This window comes from Ursus americanus, chromosome 9 (genome assembly GCF_024610735.1).
Source record: "Ursus americanus isolate L20-20 chromosome 9, mUrsAme1.1.p, whole genome shotgun sequence".
Lineage (NCBI taxonomy): Eukaryota > Metazoa > Chordata > Mammalia > Carnivora > Ursidae > Ursus > Ursus americanus.
This window is the reverse complement of record NC_142135.1, coordinates 62,244,513-62,266,984: the sequence shown is the minus strand read 5'-3', so window position 1 is coordinate 62,266,984 and position 22,472 is coordinate 62,244,513. Positions and strand designations below refer to the sequence as shown.

The 22,472-nt window shown below is 38.8% G+C and overlaps 1 protein-coding gene across 2 annotated transcripts in view; it reads right to left on the bottom strand.

Moving 5' to 3' along the window:
• Positions 1 to 10,121: 10,121 nt before the first annotated feature.
• CPA6 (carboxypeptidase A6) overlaps positions 10,122 to 22,472 on the bottom strand; it is a 324,775-nt gene continuing 312,424 nt past the window's right edge. Inside the window, exons 9-11 of one of the 2 annotated variants that reach the window (XM_087864840.1) lie at positions 20,219 to 20,421; positions 16,299 to 16,383; positions 10,122 to 10,621 (exon numbers count right to left, since the gene is read on the bottom strand). In XM_087864840.1, the coding sequence (XP_087720966.1) occupies positions 10,434 to 10,621; positions 16,299 to 16,383; positions 20,219 to 20,421 (476 nt within the window). In that variant the 3' untranslated portion in view covers positions 10,122 to 10,433. Of the gene's footprint in view, positions 10,622 to 16,298; positions 16,384 to 17,191; positions 19,234 to 20,218; positions 20,422 to 22,472 lie in introns of those variants that run through there. The other variant, XM_087864841.1, reaches the window with a different exon arrangement.

The window sequence follows — 22,472 nt, the reverse complement described above, 5'->3', positions numbered from 1 at the left end:
TCTTTTGTGTTTCCAAGGAAAAAGCAAAGCAATCTTTAAGATTTCTAAATGCCATCTGTATCTACTAACAAGGTAAAATAATTTAATTTGGACACTTCCGTGGTTGATTCCCCCAAAAGCAGGTAAATACAGAAGGAAAACCTCAAGGTCAAGGATATGCAAACTTATGTGTCTGTTGCCGTGCGTGCACCAGCATGAGCAGTTGAGAACTTTTGGGGATGCAATCCAGGCATGGCTGTGTTCCCCATATAGAATAGGGGAGATGATGTCCCCCTGACTTGTGAACTTAAAGCCGTGGGCATGGCTTAGGTCCAGAAATGGGCCATGGCCTGAAAGTCTGGGGACTGGAGTGTGTGATTCCATGTCCAGCCATCAGTGGAGTGGTAAAACTGAGCCCCCCCGACTGGCACTGAAGATGCAGGAACAGGTGCAAGCTAGGACGAGAATGTGCCCGCACCCAGTGGCGGAGCACGGACACGGGTGCTATATGAACAGCGTGGGATGTACTTGCCCTCCTGAATTATTAGAAATTTTTTCCTACACTTATTAAGCAGTTAGTCCCTGCCACAAGCAATTATTCTCTGCATTCTGTAAGAGGGTTAAAATTCTTTCATAGTGTGTGTTTAACAGTATTTTCTCTGTTATGGACTGAGTGTTGTGTCCTCCCCCGTTCATATGTTGAAGCCTTAACTCTCCGTATAGATGAATTTGGAGATGGGGCCTCTGTGGAAGCAATTAAGGTTACATGAGGCCATAAAGGTGGGGCTCCATCCAATAGGAATAGTGCCCTATGAGAAGAGACACTAGGGCACTTGTGTGCTTTCTCTCTCTCTCTCTCTCTTTCTGTTTCTCTCTCACTGTATCTCTCCTCCCTCCTTTCTCCCTCCCTCCTTCCCGCCTCCCCCATCTGGTCAATGAAAGGCAAGCCAACAAGCTAAGCCTTACTAAGAACTGAATTGTCTGCAAGGCTGATATTGAGCTTCCAGCCTCCAGAATGAGAAAATAAATGTCTGTTGTTTAAGTCCCCCAGTCTGTGGTACTTTGCTATGGCAGCTTGAGCAGACAAATACACCCTCCGATAGCTCGATGAGAGTACTTCCTATAGACAGGAATCTGGAGTTTGAGACGTACAGTTGACCCTTGAACAACATGGTATGGTTCGGGGCACTGACCCCTCTCAAAGTCAAAAATCCTCAAATAACTTTTAGCTCCCCTAAAACTTAATTACTAATATCATCTGTTGACTGGAAGCCTTACCAGTAACATAAACAGTCAATTAATACATATTTTGTATGTAATATGTATTATATACTGTATTCTTACAATAAAGTAAGCTAGAGGAAAAAAATATTAGGAAAATCATAGGAGAAAATATTTACAGCACTGGACAGTAAAAAATATGAGGACCCACACAGTTAAACCCAAGTTGTTCAATGATCAACTGTATTTGGAAAGGCAGGCCGGAGAAGGGTGCTTCAGCTGGGGATAGTGATGGCGGTAGTGGGATTTCCTGAGGCGTGAGAGGCAGCAGAGGGTGCTGGTTAACCAGAGACAGAGAAGTTGTCAAGAGAAGGAGTTGATGAGAACTTGACCTTCTTTACAGTTTTGCTTGTGGATTACCTTGGAGGGAGACACTATCAGTCACAGAGTGGTTGCTCAGTAAGTCTTTGGATAAATGCATGAATTCCGTTGGGACATGCATTTTTCTTTGGCAGATTGCTTGATTGCCGCATACAGTGAATGGTAAATGTATCTAATAGCTATTTTAATCTTGTTGGGTTAGGCTTTTAGGAATAAAATCTTTACTACCCTGGAGCCCTAAATAGGGTTAATACCCCCCATTAAAGCCTATATTTAGATGACTTCCTTCTACTTTTAGTTGAGATATTTTTTGGAAACCTTTTTCTAAGTTGACTTACTTTGTCACCAGTATACTATAGACAAAAAATGAGTTTCCTTTAGTGAAAAAAGGTGCCCAATAGCTCGAGAGTGAAAAAAGTAGATCAATGTCGAATCCTAATGATCATTTGCCCATAATCAATGAAGATACCTATATGCTTTGAGTAGATTACTACCTTCCCCCCAGTAAAAATATTAGCCTGCATCCCCTACCCTATGTTCCTACATATTTGTAAAATTTAGAAAATTTTTATTGGTGTGGATGATGTAGGGCTCAAGCCTTTCGCTGATAATCTTCATATGTTACCTTCTTTAATCCGCACAATATACCTGTAATACAGGTCTTGTTAGTCCTATCTTAGAGATCAAAACTAAAGGAGGACTCCTCTAGAATATGACTTAGAGACCCAGGACTGCTAAAGCAGAACTTGTTCTCTTTTCTAGAGGTAAAGGCAAACATACTCCTTGTTTCATTGTGTCCTGTCTTTACAAGAGCAATTACATTTGGAATTTTAAAAACATCTTACTTGATGGTGTACTTGTGTCATTTTTGTTAATATTAAAAACAAAATCTTACTTTGCATTAAAAGCCAGTGATTAAAATCTACAAGTAACATTATCCAGCAAATAATCACTGGGCTAAATATAAAATTAGAGTATTGGAAATTAAGTATGAAAAACTGAGCCATTATTCTCATATGCGAACCAATAACAGTTTCAATAAAATGTATCAGAAACTGATGCTGTCTGATGAAGCAGGAAAGTTTATTCTATAGATACTTATGGGAGAACCAGCTCAAGGCTGAGTCTGGAAATGACATCCAACTGTAGGCTTTAGAACCGGCCTGATGAGTTTAATCATCCCCCGCTCCTTCCCCACAAGCACTAGGGACCTGCCGCTGCCCCCGCGCTACCCCTGCCATTTCTGCAGCATGAATTCGCCTGCCATTTTGCCCTCACATGCATTCTATGTGGTGCCTCCTTTCTCAAGTTGCCTTCCTCTTTTCCTCTTCCTCTTTCTCCTTGAAATTTCCTATATTGCTTTTTAAAAATTATGGTATGAACATTTGATATGAGATCTCTCAACAGATTTTTAAGTGTACAATCCAGTATCGTTAACTGTGGGCATGATATTGTACAACAGATCTCTAGAACTTGTCCATCTTGTTTAACTGAAACTTGATGTACTCACTTCTGAATCTATTCTTATTTGGGGAGCCTAAGTCACATGCCTGTGTTCTGCAAAAGATATTGGCAAACCAAATCTTGGGAAGAATCTTTTTAAAAAAGATTTTATTTATTTATTTATTTGACAGAGAGAGAGAGAGAGGAGAGGTAGAGGGGGAGGGAGAGAGAGAATCCCAAGCAGACTCCTCACTGAATGTGCAGCCTGATGCAGGGCTTGATCTCACAACCCTGAGATCATGGCCTGAGCTGAAACCAAGAGTCAGATGCTTAACTAACTGAGGCACCCAGGCACCCAGGAAGACAGGATTCTTAAAACTCCATATTCCTTAGACATAGCAAGAACACACAGAAGTTATAATAAATGGCACAGATTTTCATGTTTTCAAATAATGATGTACTTAAAAGAACATGCCCTGGTAAATTCAAAGTCTCTGTTGAACACCACAAAAGCAATATATAATCTTCAGTGATGGTTCTTAAGATTCCTTCTTTTCTGATAGGCCAGTGATGGGTATTAGGGAGGGCACGTATTGCATGGTGCACTGGGTGTTATATGCAAGTAATGAATCATGGAAATTTACATCAAAAACTAGGGATGTACTGTATGGTGACTGATGTAATATAATAAAAAATTATTATAAAAAACTAAAAAAAAAAAAAGGTTCCTTCTTTTCTCTCTTATCCATTGTCCTACAAAGTGTAGCTATCCCTGCCTTCCAAGTCCCTGGAGCGTTCCCACTCCTTGTCTAAGGACCCTCTTGCCCCCCTTCTGCTTTCCATCCTAATTTCCCATCGCAAAGCTCAGGAACTGGTCTAGTAAGGAAGAACTTGACTTGGAAGGGGGCAGAGAAAAGAGATTAAGACAAGCAAATGCAGAATTATCTTTAGCCCTTAAGGGAAGGGGAAGGGAGAAGACAGTTCTGTACTAAAAATTTGTATCCAGTCATAGGAGGGACACTTTACTAATGATATTTAAGAACTACTTGAAATAATTAAACGGACTTAACAGAATATGTAGATTGCTGTAAGATCTTTGTTTGAAATGTTGATTGTGATTCAAAGTGTCTTTTTAAAAAGTTTTATTCATTTATTTGAAAGAGACACAGCGAGTGGGAGAGGGAGAGGGAGAGGAAGGGAATCTCCAGCAAACTCTGAGCTGAGTGTGCAGCTGGTCACAGGGCTCGATCCTGCAACTCTGAGATCATGACCTGAGCCGAAACCAAGAGTCAGATGCTTAACTGACAGCTACCCAGGCGCCCCTCAAAATGTCTTGTAAATGAAAGCAGTTTAGGTAAAGATAATAAATAAAAGGGAATAGACTCTCAAGTATTTTAAAGGGAAGATAGAGGCTAGGGTTCATGTTTATGAGTCTAAAAAGAATATTACTTTGATTTCAAGTTCCCTGTACAAAATTAATTTGGAGGTGTGTGGTAAATTCTACCAATTATTGATTAGTCGATTATTGACCACTCCTGGTTAGCTCAGTGCTACCTTTTAGGATGTCCTTATACACCTCCCATGATTATTTGTGACAGGTGCAGTGACACTTGTTTCAAATATTCATTCTTTTATGAAATTCTGTTGACCCTGGCACGAAGCCATTAAATTGCCCATTCATGTTTGCAGCTCTACCAAATGAAAGCCTTATTCAATATTTCAGACCAATATTGCTTGCGAACGACAGCTGGATCTAAACACATCCAGCAACACAATTTCTGCTGAGCAAATACCAGTCTCCCTTAGAATATTGAATATAGCTTTAAATTACTGAAGAATTCTACCTAGGGTAGCAGGGATCTGTGCTTCTGCCAAAAGTATAGCTGTAATAGAAATTGAATAACTGAACCTAACACCAGTCATTGGTTGTTGCAAATTATTTCTTTCAGAGCATATACACTGGACTGCTGGCTCACTTTCATGGAGGGGCTGGGTGTTCCTCTTACCTTTAATTTTTCCCCACTGGGGAAGCACTTACTTTTGAGTCTGTTTGAAATTGAGAGCACACTGTTTCAGTGTTATGTGGGGAGCTATTCTCTTAGTTTAACTCATAACTAAATTGTAAGGCGAATAGTACTCTAGAGTCTAGACACTATCATGTCTTGAGTTATCATATGATGTGCTTCCCTCACTGAGCCTGGGCTTGTAGAGCAAGGATGGATGCTCTAGGCCGGAGCTCCTTTCGGGCATCCCCTGGGGATAGAGGAAGCAGTCCTAGAAGGTATAACAGCAGAAACACAGTGAGGGGATTGGCAGCACATTGGAAATAAGGAGTTAGAGTCCGCTTTAGAAGGTCTTCAAGTTGCCTTTATTTTCATGTGACTTATTCAGATGTCTTAGCAGTTCTCAGTGCAATTCGTTTTGTGAAATATATTAGGTATTCAGTGTGGCTGTTTTCAGGTTTATTATGCAATATTCTGATTCATGAAAATATTCCATTAAATGCAATCGCTCATGTAATTACTTTGCTTAATCTAAAGCATACTTTAATTAACATTGCACAGAATTCTGATTTAATCAATCAGATTTGATCTAGTATAACTTAGCTGTAAATACTTTTTATGATGCAGCAGCTCAGAATCATTATTGAGAGCAAAGGTAATATACGACACTGCCTAAAACTAACAAATTTCCTGTGTTAAGAAAAGTAAACCACAATTTGAACTATAATTTTGTTATTTGAAAAGTTAAATATAAAGAATAGATTTTTATGTTTCCATTAATAGGCTATTAAAAACAATCTCACCAGGGAGTGTTAGAACTTTAAAAATATGCTCTATTGTTGTATGTATTTCTCAACAGTTAGGCTTGAGAACAAAAGATTAATCTCAAGCAAGATTCACTACTTTTTAGCTTTGTAAATAGGCTCATTAACATCTACATCTCACGATATTTGTCTATTGTTATGGGTTGAGTTTGGTTTCCTCCCGAAAAGATACGTTGAAGTTCTAATTGCTTGTACCTCAGAATGTGACCTTATTGGAAACAGTGTTATTGAAGATGTAATTCATTAAGATGAGGTCGTACCGAAGAAGGGTGGCCCCTAATCCAATATAGCTGGTGTCCTTCCAAGAACATGGCCATGTGAGGACAGAAAGACACCCAGGGAGAAGGCCATATGAAAGGAAGGCTGAGTTTGAAATTATGGAGCGGCAAGCCAAGGAACATTAAAGATTGCTGGCAACCAATCAGAAACCAGGAAGAGGCAAGGAATGGTCCCCTGCAGGTTTCAGAGGGGGCCTGGCCATGACCTTGGTTTTGACTTCTAGCCTCTAGAACCAAAACAGTACGTTTCTATTGTTTTAAGCCACCCAATTTGTGGGAATTTGTTATGGCAGCCCTACGAAAGTAAGAAACTCTCTAAAACTGTCTGAGAGCTATAACTCAACATAACCAGAATCTATAAAACTGCTTTTAATAGTAGCGGGGGCGGGGGAGTATCTTGCTAAACTGTTTTAAAAAATGCAGGTGTGTTTTTAGTTTGAAGTTAACTTTTATATTCCTAAGCAAGTATTTGTATAAATAAAACACTTTTTGTTCTCAGCACCCCTCTCACACATAGCACCGAGCAGAGTGCCTTGAACATACATCCTCCAACTGTACATTTTGTGACTTAGGTTTTAAAAGATTAAAAATGAAAATAGCCTATAAATATTAAAATACCCACTTACAGAATTTGAGCTGTAAAATATATACAGTGCTATAGAAATGTGAGAGTAATCATTAAAAAGAATTTACATGAGGTTCATGAAGGCAAAGTTTCATTCTGAATGGATAAGTGAATAATAAAGAAACTATATACCCACTTAGTTTGTGGATATTCATATTGTATATTTTCTGTTGCCCTCATTTTCACTTTGAAAAAATACTCAGTACCTATACAATGTGAAGGGCAGGGAAAAATAATATAAATGCAAGTTCTTTATATTAAGTTGCTAACTGAATTTATACATAGGTTATGGAATAGATGGAAATTAAAAATATAATAAAAGATGAATTTTGGGGGTTATCTGTAAATTCCCCTCCCCCCCAATATTCAAGACTTCTTTTTTTTCTTTTTTTTTTTTTTAAGCTTTTATTTATTTATGTGACAGAGAGACAGCCAGCGAGAGAGGGAACACAGCAGGGGGAGTGGGAGAGGAAGAAGCAGGCTCCCAGCGGAGGAGCCTGATGTGGGACTCGATCCCAGAACGCCGGGATCATGCCCTGAGCCAAAGGCAGATGCCCAACGACTGCGCTACCCAGGCGCCCCAAGACTTGTTTATTGCTTGGTTGTTGCGGGGGTGATAATGTTTGACAGAAAGGCATCAACAGATACCAGCGAAGGCTGTGGACAGAGAAAGCTAAGAAAGCAGGAGATACACAGCATGCTCCCAATCAAAGGGAAGAGTTTCCTGGAGTCAGGGGTCCACAAAGGCCACTAGATGACACAAGGTGACTCTGTGCATCTTTGTCAGGTCCTTTGAGAAGGAGGACCTTTCCATCCTTGCGAATCTTCGTAAGCCTCTGGTCCTTCTGGTTATTCTGGACACTTTGCTTTTCACCTTTGCTATGGGTAGAAATAACTAGTATAAAATCACGCCCAGCTCCAGGTCATTTCTGAGCATTTACTGGCAGATGGGGTGAATTGAAGTTTAAATTCCCAGGTGTACTATTTCTTAGCAGGCCTGAGCCTCAAATCTGCCCTAGATCCATTCCTACAAATATATAACTGGAACTACAAGATGAAAAGATATATTAGATTTGTAAAGCGTAGAAATATCTACTATGCTCTAGGTTCTGGGCTAAGCATTCCACATATAATCTCATTTAATATTTCTTTTTAATTTAAATTTAAATTTTTAATGGAAATAACGTATATTTTATAAACATCAAAAAGACTGGATGGTGAATAGTTGGGAGTACACTTTAAAGAACACTCTTCCTGTAAAAGGAATATACTTTGTGTGGTATTTTCATAATTAAAAAAAAAAACCAGTCAAATAATATGACAAGGCTTATATTAAAAACAGTAGTCCTCTGCCCCATCCTTCCTTTCTCCTAATTCCCTCTCCTTAGTCCAATAATTCTTAATCTTCTCAATTATTTCTTCTTAAATTTACTTTCTTATGTCTAAATAACATGCATATCCTGATGTTACTTGATTGTTTTTTCTTTCAGGTTTAGATGTTGTCTATTTACTTTCTACCATGGCAGATGAAGATTTAGCTCTCCTATACCCCTCCTCTCACATACATTACTTCTTCCTCCCCTTCAAATATATTTATATCATAGTTTTTGGTTAAATCAATATTTAGGGCTAACATTATTTTAACTATATAATTGTCCATAGCTGAGTCATGTAGTATGCCATGATTATAGTTCTTCTCTTCTATAGCTCTTTGTTTTCACCAGAGTTAACTATTGCATTTTGTTGTTGTTTGCCTGGTTTCTGTGCTTTTATTAGTAATTCATCCCCAGATTTTCTGATAGAAGTAAAAAGTGCCTCTCAACATGTATTGTGTTGTGTTTATCTTGGAGAATTTCATCTAAGTCTTCAGCTCTCCTTCTCTTGTTCCAAGCTGGTGGTTCTCTAAGCCTGGTATACAACGGTTACTGGGACTTTTCCCTTCACCATTATCTTGAGATTTTTTCCATCCCTTTCTCCTGTGGGAATTCCCATTTTCTGAGATCCTACATCTTTTTCTTGGCTTACTCCCTCAATTTGGTAGAGCATATCCTCCAGGAGGTTCCTGAGAAAGCTTCATAATTTAGGAGCTCAATTTTATGAAAATGTTTGTATTCTACCCTCACATTTCATTGATCATTTTGCTGGGTGTAGATTTTTAGGATTGAATTTCCCCTGAAAACTCTGAAGGCATTTCTTCATTGTCTTCAGCTTCACTGGTGCTGTTGAGAAGTTTCATGTTACTCTAGTCCTCATTCCTTTGTGATCATTTTTTTCTCCCTTCTGGAAGTTTTCAGGCTCATCTTTTCATCCTGGCGTTCATGATGTGTCTTGGTCACATAAATCCTCCAAGGGGATTTGCATTTCCTTCTACCAAATACTTGGAGGGTACAATCAATCTGGGATTGGTCGGAATTAAATTCTTGGCTAGAGGTTTATCGGACCATTTAGGTAGCCTGAATTTGGGCCACAAACCAGAAAAAGCTGACCTATGATTCAGCTGCAGTTTCTCCCCTCTCTACTCTTGCCAAAATTGAAATAGTCAATTTTCCATTGAAGGTATTTTGGGGGTTTATTTGTAATTTACCCTTACCCTGAGGGTATAGAATTCTAGAATTCTGGTAGGAGGAGAATCTGCTATTAGACTTCCCACCTTGGAGTAGCCTTGGGCTTTGTTCTCTGCTCCCATTCTGCAAAATGCTGTGAAAGTCAAAGTCTGCACTCACCTGGTTTGACAAATGCTGTCAGGATAACAGTACACCACTTGCTTCTCTAGATTCCTGCCTTCATTCAATGCCTAGCTTGAGATTTCTACTTTTTTTTGTTTGATGTTTTAAGGATGATTTAAAAAATTATATTTTGTCCAGAAGTTGTAGTTGTTTCCAGCTGTCCAGATACCTATCTCATCATATTCCTGGAAATGGAAATCTATATCACTTTTCTAAGTCTCAATTTCCTCATCTGAAAAACGAGGATAATAGGAATATCTACCTCATAGTATTTGAGCATAAATGAGATTATTAGTGTAAAGCTCTTAACGCTGTGTCTGGCCCCTCAGTTAATGTTTCCTTCTGTTTTTGTAAGTGGTATTCTCAGAGTCTAAACATGAATGCTCCATCTTGCTATATTTTTAGAGGTACACGATGCACTAATGCCGGGGTGAAGAGGTGAAGAGGGTGAAGAGGAGAAGAGGGTGAAGAGGTGAAGAGGGTGAAGAGGTGAAGAATCTGAGGTCTTGATAACTTGTATATTTTTAAAGAAATACATTTCTCTCCATTTCAAAAGTTTCCATTTCAAATGAAAACCAAGTGATTAAACACCATTAGTAGCCAAGATCTTAATTGAGAAAAGGAGATTTATTGCAGTAAAATCCTTAATTTGACCATTTCTTGAGACAGTATGAGTTTGAAAATATCCCCCTTCCCCTTAATTAAATAGGACTCTAAAGGGATATAAAATGGATGCTTTCTCTTATAGCAAACTAGGCTATGCTCAGATTTTTTAAACCATTTTCTTATTGCCACAGAAACTTGAATTGCATAAGTAGGTCCTTTTAAAGTCCACAGATGTGTTCATTCTAAGAAGCTGCCCTTCTTTTTAAAAGCAATTTCCACCCACTGCCGGCTAGCTCTTGCACAGAATCAGCTCTCTGTCTGGTGGTTGACCTGACCCTTGGGTGGTCTCAGGGACATTTCTTTAGTAAGTGCATTGTGATATTTTTCACAGCCAGCATGGTCTCTGTACAGGTTGGTTTGATGAGCATCTCTGGAAGTAAAAATCCAAAATGTCCAGTGTCACGAAGCTCAAAAGCAAATGTGTAGGGTATTCCATTTTTGTAGGCCCAATCCATTGAGCTACCAGAGCTCACATCTAAAAGTTAAAAAAAGAAAAAAAAAAGCCTCACTGAAGAGTCTGCATAGTTTTCAAAGTTTATATATAGTACTTGCTTACTAGGCTATCCTAAATCCTTCTCATTAAACACTGTTTCAACAAGAATGATTTAACAGTAGTTCCTTGGCATTGGGCTCATGGAACTTAAAAATCCTACCTGCCATCATCGTTGAGGATCTAGTCTAGGTAGTAATGCTTTTCCAGTGTGATGAGGTCAAAATTTCTCAGCCTCAATTTCAGTAACATTTATTTCCACCCCCACTTCAGTCATCTATAAACAAACTAATCCCTGGCCCAGTTTCTCTGCTTTTACTCCTTGAGAGGGAGCTGGAGAAGGACTTTGCTGTGAAATCACACTAGTCAACTGATGTGCTCTGTTCTCAATGCTGCTCCAGGCTCCTTCCTCTAGACCTTCATTTACTGAACTTTTCTCAGGCTCTTGTCGGCCTGCCCCTCACTTAACCACTGTCCTCATGCAAATAAAAAGTAATCATCCCACCACCTTTTCTACTGACATCACAGCTCTCTGGCTGTCCTCCTTCCAGCTCAGAGGAGGAGCTCTTGCTTGTTTTTTTGTTTTTGTTTGTTTGTTTTTACAGGTGTCATCTTTTGATTCCATTCATCATTGTCTTCCTTGGTAGTGAGAGGGTCCCCTCTCTGGGACGTAGTTTCATTAATGAAGCCACCTTCTCTTGTATCTGCATTGGCCAAAATGTTCCAGCACCGATTCCATACGGCACTTCCTTCCCCTGCTATATGCCATCCTTTTTCTCTTTGTCCTTTGGCTTTAGAACACAAAGAGAATCTATATATGTTGCCTCTATATCCTCAACCCCTTTCAATCTGGTTCTTGCCTCTACCTGTCCATGAAACTTTGCTCTTGAAGGTCACCAATGACAGCAGGCCTAATCTCTTTTGCTTTGTTTTTCCCCCTGCAGACCCCACGTTCAACCTCTCAACAGCATTCAGTGTAGTTGATAATTCATTGGCATTTCTCTCTCTTTCTGGCTCCTGTGACCTCACATGCTCCAGCTTTTCAGCACAGGTTGAAAGTATAGACACTAGAGGCAGAGTAAGGGCTTGATCCTACCACCTACTGTGACTTGTCTAAGCCTCAATCTCCCCTTTAGAAAAAGGGATGATAATACCTACTGCATAGTGTTGTTGTGGAAATTAAACAAAACAATGTGCTAGGATACACAAGCCCTTATTATTTTGTATCTTTACACCCCAAAGTGCCTAGTGTGTAGTTTTTAGCATAGAAGGCTCTTACTAATTATAAATAAATCTTTTATAGAAGGATCTTTATAGGGCCACCTGGGTGGCTCAGTCGGTTAAGCATCTGCCTTCAGCTCAGGTCATGATCTCAGGGTCCTGGGACCGAGCCCCGCATTGCTGGGCTCCCTGCTGGAGGGGGGGAGTCTGCCTGTCCCTCTCCCTCTGTGTACTCTTTCCCACTCTCACTCTCGCTCAAGTAAATGAATAAAATCTTAAAAAAAATAAAAAGAGAAGAATCTTTACAGACTTTCTTCTTGAAATTAATGTGATCCAGACTGACCTAACACTAATATTATTAAAAAGTTTTCAGAGCATGTTCATTTGCTCAAATAATACACTTTTTATGCTATTTTTGCCAGGACAAGTTAGAGATAAATGATGTTAAGATAACAGTTAAAATACTCTGCTGTTTCTCAGGCTCGCCTTTCTTTGGTTAAGGACAGAAGGTAGGCTGTGGCTTTGTTGTCCCTCGGGTTAGAGTACACTGGAATTGCAAATAGTAGTCATAGAAGCCAAAGTCAGAGTCAGTATGTGCCAACAGTTACATCGTGGTGATGGAACAGCCTCATTTCTATGGTAACAGGTTGTTCTTGGTAAATATAATACTATGACTGTGGCTTGATATCAAGCTGGAAAGGTAGACTGTAAGATTTTTAAAAATTAATGTTTAATACATATTATATTGGTAATAATAATATGATTTTTAAAAAATACTATATTTCCTTTTTCAGCGTGGCACTACTGGAAAACAGTATTTTTTTTAAATATTTTATTTGTTTATTTGAGAGAGAGAGAGAGAGGGAGCACCAGCTGAGGAAGGGGCAGAAGGAGAAGGAGAGGGAGAAGCAGCCTCCCTGCTGAGCAGGGAGCCTGATGTAGGGCTTGATCCCAGGACTCTGGGATCGTGACCTGAGCTGAAGTCAGATGCTTAACTGATTGAGCCACCCAGGCATCCCATGAAAAACAGATCTAAAAAAAAGTCAGCATGACACCAATAATCATAGACTTTGAAAACAATTCTGATACTTAAGACATTCATTATTAGGATAAACTTATTTGATAAGCAATGTTAATTGCTTAAAACTGAACTTTTCTTTGAAGGCTGAAGAAAGTGGTTATATATGGAATATAATAATTGGTAGGTTAAAGAAATCAAGGAGAAATTTGGTACCTCGCTGAAAGCAAAATTGGATGTCACTATCTATATGTGTACATACAACCCATGTGTGTGTGCATCCATAGACATTCAGAAATGTATGATCTAGATTTTCCAAGTCATATAGGAAAGACCATGAGAGATGACCTAGTCCAATTCCTCACTTAACAATTGTGGAAACTGAAGCCCAGGATTAATTTCTTGGCCAGGATTATATTTCTATTAGTGGCAAAAGAAGGACTAGAATCCATGTCTTCTGATTCTTTGTTCAAGTTCTTTCCGTATACCCAGTTGCTCTTTATTTCAATAAAATATTAGCAAATCAAATTCAACAGTACATTAAGAGAATTATTCACCATGATCAAGTGGGATTTATTCCTGGGCTACAGGGGTGGTTCAATACTTGCAAGTCAATCGACACGATACACCATATTAATAAAAGAAAGGGTAGGAACCATATGATCCTGTCAATAGATGCAGAAAAAGCATTTGACAAAATACAGCATCATTTCCTGATGGAAACCCACAGTGAAGTAGGGATAGGTGGAAAATACCTAAACATCAAAAGGCCCTATATAAAAGACCCACAGCTAATATCACCCTCAATGGGGAGAAACTGAGAGCCTTTCCCCTACTGTCGGGAACAAGACAGGTATGTCCATTTTTGCCATTACTATTTAACATAGTACTGGATGTCTTAGCCTCAGCAATGAGACAGTGAAAAGAAATAAAAGGCATCCAAATTGGCAAGGAAGAAGTCAAACTCACTCTTCGCAGATGACCTAATATGCTATGTAGAAAACCCTAAAGATTCCACCAAAAATTGCTAGAATTCATACATGAATTCAGCAAAGTCACACAATATAAAATCAATGTGCAGAAATGTTTCATTTTTATATACCAATAACAAAGCAGCAGAAAAAGAAATCAAGAAATTGATACCATTTGCAATTGCACCAAAACGAATAAGATACCTAAGAATAAATCTAAAGAAAGAAGTAAAAGATGTGTACTCTGAAAACTATAGAACAATTATGAAAGAAGTTGAAGAGGACACAAAAAAATGGAAAAACATTCCATGCTCTTGGATTGGAAGAACAAACATTGTCAAAATGTCTATACTACCCAAGGCAGTTTATACATTTAATGCAATCCCTATCAAAATACCACCAGCATTTTTCATAGAGCTAGAACAATCCTCAAATTTATATGGAACCACAGAAGACCCCCAAATACCCAAAGCAATTCTGAAAATGAAAAACAAAACTGGAGGCACCATGATTCCAGATTTCAAGCTATATTACAAAGCTGTAGTCATCCAGACAGTATGGTACTGTCACAAAAGCAGACCCATAGATCAATGGAACAGGATAGAGAACCCAGAAATGGACCCACAAGTATATGGTCAACTAATCTTCAGCAAAGAAGGAAAGAATATCCAGGGGAAAAAAGACCGTCTCTTCAACAAATAGTGTTAGGAAACTCAGATAGCAACATGCAGAACAATAAAACTGGACCACTTTCTTACACCACACGCAAAAATAAATTCAAAATGGCTGAAAGGCCTAAATGTGAGACAGGAAACCATCAACATCTCAGAGGAAAACACAGGCAGAAACCTCTTTGACATTAGCCATAGGAACTTCTTACTAGACACATCTCCGGAGACAAGGAAAACAAAAGCAAAAATGAACTATTGGGACTTCATCAAGATAAGAGACTTCTGCACAGTGAAGGAAACAGTCAACAGACTAAAAGGCAGCTTGCAGAATGGGAGAAGATATTTGCAAATTACCTATCTGATGAAGGATTAGTATCCAAAATCTACAAAGAACTTACCAACTTAACACCCAAAAAAACAAATAACCTGGTTAAGAAATGGGCAGAAGACATGAATAGCCATTTTTCCAAAGAAGACATCCAGACGGCTAAGAGACACATGAAAAGATGCTCCACATCACTCGTTATCAGGGAAATATAAATCAGAACCATGACGAGATACCATCTCACACCTGTCAGAATGGCTAAAATTAACACCACAGGAAACAAGAGGTGTTGGTGAGGGTGTGGAGAAAGGGGACCCTCTTGCACTGTTGGTGGGAATATACACTGGTGCAGCCACTCTGGAGAACATTATGGAAGTTCCTCAAAAAGTTAAAAATAGAAGTATCCCATGAGCCAGCATTTATACCACTAGGTATTTACCCCAAGGATACAAAAATACAGACTTGAAGGGATACATGCACCCTGAAGTTTATGGCAGCATTATCAAGAATAGCCAAACTATTGAAAGAGCCCAACTGTCCATCAATTGATGAATAAAGAACAAGTGGCATGTATATACAATGGAATATAACTCAGCTATCAAAAAAATGAAATCTTGCCATTTGCAATGACATGAATGGAGCTAGAGGGTATTATGCTAAGTGAAATAAGTCAGAGAAAGACAGATACCTATGATCTCACTCATACGTGGAATTTAAGAAAGAAAACAGATGAACATATGGGATGGGGGGTGGGGAGGAGAGAGGGAAATAAACCATAAGAGACTCTTAATGATAGAGAACAAATGGGGTTGATGGAGGGAGGTGGGTAGGGAATGGGCTAGATGGGTGATGGGTGTTAAGGAGGGTACTTGCTATGATGAGCACTGGGTGTTGTATGTAAGTGATGAATCACTGAATTCTACTCCAGAAACCAATATTGCACTGTGTGTTAACTACCTAAAATTAAAATAATAAATTCATTTTAAAAACCAAAAAAAGTATTTTAATCACCTTTTAGGGGGAAGTTCAGCCAAAGGTGTTACATAAGAAATACAGTTTCAAAACAAGAATGGTGGAGGAGAGGAATAAAAGGAAAGCTCTTTTTGGGCTGAGACATTACTTCATTATATTCTCAAGGCCCATTTCCACCCTTACAGTAGTTACAATTGCTCAAGGAGCCCATTTGGGTACTTTCTACCGTCATAAGATCTCAATTCAACTTTGCAGTCATTACTACATACTTAGAATATTCTCTACTTAGAATTTATTTCAATTGGTATAATGATTTATGTCAAGCAGTGTAAAACTAATCAAATATAAACTCCCTCCATCTTCCTTGGCTAATTTGGTTGTTAAAAATTTCTCATTAAGAGGAAACACACTTCTGTTTTTTAAAAGGAAAGTCAGGATCTTGGTTCAAGAGATGATTCTAACACAAAATACACAGGAAACTTACACAATGTGCTGGAGGCAGGTCCATATCTATATTGTACTCCGTATACTGACCGAAGTGCATTCACAGCTTTGTAAGCTGCAGATTCCTGTGAGGGAAAAGGGAGAGCTGGTATCACTTTACATCATTGCACTGAAACCTTTGGAAACACTGGCATGTTGTTTGGGCCCTATCCGTCTTCAATTTGAGAGCAAGGTTGGGCACATTAGGTAAGAGTTATATTTAATAATGTAATAATATTCCTTGTCACATGCTGCAGTTTAAATTTATTTATTTATTTATTTATTTATTTATTTATTTATTTATTTATTAAGATTTTATTTATTTATTCGACAGAGATAGAGACAGCCAGTGAGAGAGGGAACACAAGCAGGGAGAGTGGGAGAGGAAGAAGCAGGCTCATAGCGGAGGAGCCTGATGTGGGGCTCGATCCCATAATGCCGGGATCACGCCCTGAGCCGAAGGCAGACGCTTAACCGCTGTGCCACCCAGGCGCCCCAATATTTTAGAACACATTATTTCCTTTGATTGATCCTTCCACCAAGCCAGTGATCAGTAATAGTTCCATTTTACAGACAAAAAAGAAAGGCTCAGCAAGGTCAAATGGGCAGCCTGGGGTTACCCAGCACGGAGTGGTTGAGTTAAGTACCCATATCTTCTGATGCTGATTTAGTGTTCCGTCCTCTTCACTTTCATTCACAGACACTTGTTTCTGTAAATTACAAAATGCTCGATAGGGCAGAGCCCATGCCAGTCTTCTCCAGAGCTACGTATGCATTATTTAGCAACGTGCCTGTGTATAACAGGTGCTCAGTACTTCTCGCATGAATGTTGAATAAGCATAGCTCTGCAGGAATATCAAGATCATCTTATTGATCCTTAAGTACACACTTCAGTGGCTATGTACAAGGTATTTAAAACACATTTGGATCAATTAAGAGACCCTTTAGTTCAGGAAGAGTGATTTCTCTTATGCGATTCATTTATCCCTACGGTAATGGGAAGAAGATTTCCAGAATGCTCCCTGACATCTAGAGTTACGCACGCCTCCGACAGAGCTCAGGTACTGCCAAGATGGAGACATTTTGAGGCAGAACTCTACCTGTCAATGCCAAAAATCGGAAAAATTATCAACACAATAAAAATACGAAAAGGTGAATAGTCTATCATGAACTAAAATGCTACTGGCTACACTTCAAAACATTTTCAAATGGTATAACAGCATTAATCCCAAAAAGGAGTTAGAGGAGTATTGTATGACCTGTGAGAGGAAAAGAAGTATGCTGAAACCAGTATACAACTCTCCCGTTTCAACTGGCCTATAAATCATTTATTGTATCAGCTGAAGTACTCCGGGCAACATGGTGCTGTGTGTTGGACCCAGCTTTGGCTTGCTGTCCTCAGTCGCCTCGGGGATGCATAAAGCAGCATTTGTAGCCACTGCCACTCTCTCTGGATATTAAAGGACCAGCCTCCAGAATCTGGCAGACAATTTATTATTGATCTCACTGATGATGACATTCTCCTCTCAGGAGCCAACAGAAAAGGCATGTAAACACCATAATAAGATACCTTTATGGAGAACGTTCTGAGATTTTAACTTCTCCAATGGTTTCAGCACTATTCCATGGCAAGGGCAGGTTTTTCTAGATTTAGAAGATTACTGTGTTCTGCTGGTGAAGAGACTTTTGTTCCTCATTATTTCGGATGACTAAACTACCCCCAAAAATCTCTTAAGAAAGAAAAAATACAACCACTTGGCCTATTTACACAAAACATATGCGCAGTTTTAGCCTTTTGAGCTCATGGTACTTCCGTCAGGCCCAGGGAGATGTTGATAAGAGGGCTGGGGAGGGTCATTCCACAAAAAAGTGAAAACTTCATAAAATTTTCTAGGAATTATTTTCCAGGGTGGTGTCGCTGGACACCTATTTAAAAGAGTTTAAACAATTCCTCCTTTCTTTATTGCTTTCTCTTTTCCATTGTCCAAAAGGACCCAGGCCTCACTTATTGAACCTCAACTAAGTAAGGAATATATTTTTTATTCAAATATTTCCATATTTAAAGCAAGTTAATGAATGACCTAAAAATGTGAGCAGAAACACAGACTCCTACACATTGATGGAATGTTTTTGAACAATTTATTAGAATCGAATGGTTTCTGGTTCACATTCAGAGACTACCTAGTTTCCGAGAATGTTAATCCTGGCATTAGCGACTTAGCGTATATGTAACCTGGTAACAGGATTTCTCAACAGCGGTACTATTGACAGTCTGGACTGAGTAATTCTTTGCTGTGGGAGGCTGTCCTGTACATTGTAGGGTCTGTAGCAGCATCCTTGGCCTCTATCCACTCGTTGCCAAGAGCATCCTCCAGCCTTGTGGTGATAATCAAAATGTCTTCAACATTGTTAGGTGTGTCTGGGAGGCAGTCATCCTTGGTTGTGAATCTTTATACCATCTCCTCCAGTCCAAGACAAAATGAAAATAGGCTTAACTTCCGGTAACAAGCTAAATTCAAAATATGGAGAACATCCTCATGTAATAATTTTAATATGTTGCATAGTCCATATAATTGGTTGTGAGAATATAAATAGACATTGTGCCCAGTTTAGAAAGGGCTGATCATTTGCCTGGAGAAGCATTGTGTGATACAGGGTGGTTAAGGTGCCAGGTTAACAACAACAACAGCAACAACAACAAGCCTATTTGACCCACATAGTAGCTGAAGAATTGTACTCTTAACAAGAACTGCCACCTTTACAAAGTTTCTCAAGAGAGAATTTGCTCAGAATTCTTGCTTGGGATGCCAAGAACAAAGTTTCTCTTTTGGACAGACTAGAAGACTTCCCTCAGGCCTTCTTCTTGACCACCTCATGTTCTCCATTCCTTCCAGGTCCTGGACATCTGGGTCAGGAATTTCTGCAACTCCAACCAACTGGTGAAAGATTTAGAGTTCAAGGTATAGGAAGAAAGGGGACGCTTCTCTTTTATCAAAGCTTTTAATTCAAGTATAACATACATACAGAAGAATATACCCGATTTCGGTTTATAGCTCAATGAATGATCACAAATTACAGACATTCATGCGACCAGCATCCAGGCCAAGGAATAGAACATCAACAGCTGTACCTCTTCACAGTCACTGTTCTCTTCCTCTCCCTCATTTCGAACATCGTATATTAGTTTGACCTGGTTTTGAATTTATAGACCTTAAGGTGCTAGAGGCTCTGACTCAGACTCACTTTACAAGGAATTTTGCCCTACAGCGCACAGCTTGTTGGGTTTCTGAGATGAAGAAGAAAGAAACTGCTTTTTCACTGCCAAGTAACCTTAGGCCTGAAGGGCTGTTCATTCTTAGCACCAACTTGTCAGATCCATGCCCAGAGACTTAGAACCATTAAGCAAATAGCGCTTATAAATTAAAACTTGCTTTTAATTAATGAGAGTCAGACCATAATTTATGAACAATCATTTACCCAATAAAATTAATTATAGCCCTGCATAGGTGACCGAAGCTGTAATACTAATCAAATCCATCCTGACAACTTTCTGTGTTACCCGTGGTGAGAATGTAAATTGGTTTGAGATGCTTGTGTTTGAGAAGCGGCATAGCACAGTGGTTCAAAGTGGCAAGGCTGGGGCTAGATTTGGGGCTGAATCCTGGCTATGGCACTCAGTAGCTGTGCGTTCTGCATCTAATTACTTAATTTCCCTAGGTTTCAGTTTCCTCATCTGTAAAATGGGGAAAATAATAGTTACCTACCTCATATGATTATGGAAAATAAAGGAGTTAATGTGTCCAAAATGCTTATTGGAATAAGCACAATATGTGTTTGCTATTATCATTACTACTCAGAACTCTTACAGCTTTCGAAAAGAAGCATAAAGCCTGACACGCATGTACAAGGTCAAGTACTTACCACACAGCTAAAGTTGGGGATTGTTGCGTATTTGTAAGAATAGGGATACAGCAACATCTGAGCGTATGCGTGAAAGGAGAGGTAAGCCCTGATGTGCATCCTGTGTTTTCGGAGGAAAGCGGCTACAGCTTTCACTTCCGGCTCAGATTCTGGGAAAGGTCCACAGTATGTATCATCACAAGGGTGCATAGAAGCTCCTTCATCTGCAAGATAGAAAAGAAAATGGGGGATAGAGTGGATAGGCAAGAAGCAAGAAACACAAATCAGCATTGTTACACTGATTTTTTCTTTTGTTTCTATAAACATATGGTATGATTAAGCAATTCATCTAACTTCTCATTTACAGAAATCAATACTGAAACATCCAAGGTGGTTCAAGCCTCCATGCACAATAGGAGGGTGGCCTGAATAGGAAATAGGTGCTGATTGTGTACATGAGCCTGCATAAACCACTCGGGAAAGGATGGCTTTGTCAGTGGGAGACCTAATTCTATATGATCCCCAGATAAGGTAAGGCTCCCATACTCCATGATACCAGCACTTTTCCGCCGTAACATTCAACACACTTGTAATTAGCGTCCAGTATTTACCTGCTTAACATTCAACCAATATTTACACTGTTCTAGGTGCCTGGTATACGAGGAAAAACAACACAGAATAAACTCCCTGCTCTAATAGACTTACATTCAATCTGGATACTTGTTAAACTCTAACGCTCGTGAAAGCAGGGACTGCGTCCTTCTTGCTGGGCTCCTGGCAACTAGAACAATAGTATGTCAAGTGTTCAACAAATATTTATTAAGTAAGTGAATGTCAGATCAAAAGAAAAGGCTAGACATCTGCACAGGTGTCTGGTAAGATACAAATATTGATACATCAGGAACATGAAGGCAAGGCAGAAACAGTTCCACACAAGATGCCAAAACAATTTCTATTCTATTTGTAGATAAGCAATATCCAAACTGGTTTTGTAAAACCCAAGAAGCTTCTCTAGTTATCTTGGTGGTCAGTAACAATTCAGTTAAGAAATCCTCAAAACTAAATTTTAATAATTTTGAATGAAAAACTTTATATCCTATAGGTCTATGAAGGGAAGGAAGGAAAATTACATTCACTGTAACCATCACAAAGTATTAAGTTTCTAAGACATTTTTCCATTGATAATTACATTTTCTACAGTTATTTGCTATCGGCCATTATTAGCCTTCCTGACAGCCCTAGAAAACTGTCTCTTCCCATAAACAAATGGAAGATGTTTGGTGATTCTGTGACATGGTCTAATTCTACTAATATGAAAAGATAACCACGTCATATCAGGCTAAATCTTGAGGACATTAAATCTAGTTTGTGTTATAGGTGAGTGTTAAGATGGGAAATTTACAGCAATTGTGGTTTTCCTCCTCTGAGTCTAATTCTGGACATGCCTTAGAAGTAAGTGGGATATGGATGGAACTCAGAATATAATATAAAAACGATAGCTGATACTCTGAAAGGGATAGGACAAATAAAGAGACATTTGAAGATCACCGATGTAAAGCACCAGAAAGGAGAGATCACAGACTGAACAACTAATTCCAGAGGGAGTAGAACTAATGAGCCAGAGAAAAAAGGATTTACAATAATCCTGATAAACATTCTCAAGGGCATACAGAAGGGCATTGGAAACATTAAACAGAGACAAGAAGTTATAAAAAAGTACCAGTCAGATATAATAGAAATAAAAAACTGAATTCATGGGTTGAAAGAATACAGTTGACAAGTGAATTAATGAGATGGAATATGTTTTGAACCATTCCCAGGAGGCATCAAGAAGAGACAAAGAACTGGAAAAATGAAAGAAAAATTAAAGGGGTATGAAAAATAGAGGAAGTGTCAACATCTGATTAACAGAGAAAGAAATAAAAGTTAAATATTTGAAGAACTGCTAATTGAAATTTTTCCACAATCGAAAGAGTGAATGGACTTATCGGGTACAAAACAAGAGAGAGAAAGGGGAAATGTGTCAACGCTTTGAGACAGTAGGGTGAAATTTAAAAAAAGGAAACAACTCCAGAGAGAAAGAAGCAGAGCATCTAAAAGGAAGAAGGATTAGATTCACATCTGACTTTTTATTAGCAACACTAGAGTAATAATGTCCAAAGTGTGTGTGTGTATATTTACTTATTATTCTTACATTTTTATTTATATGTTTTAAAATTGTGTAAATTGAAGTATAGTTATACACACAATATTATATTAGTTTCAGGTGTACAAC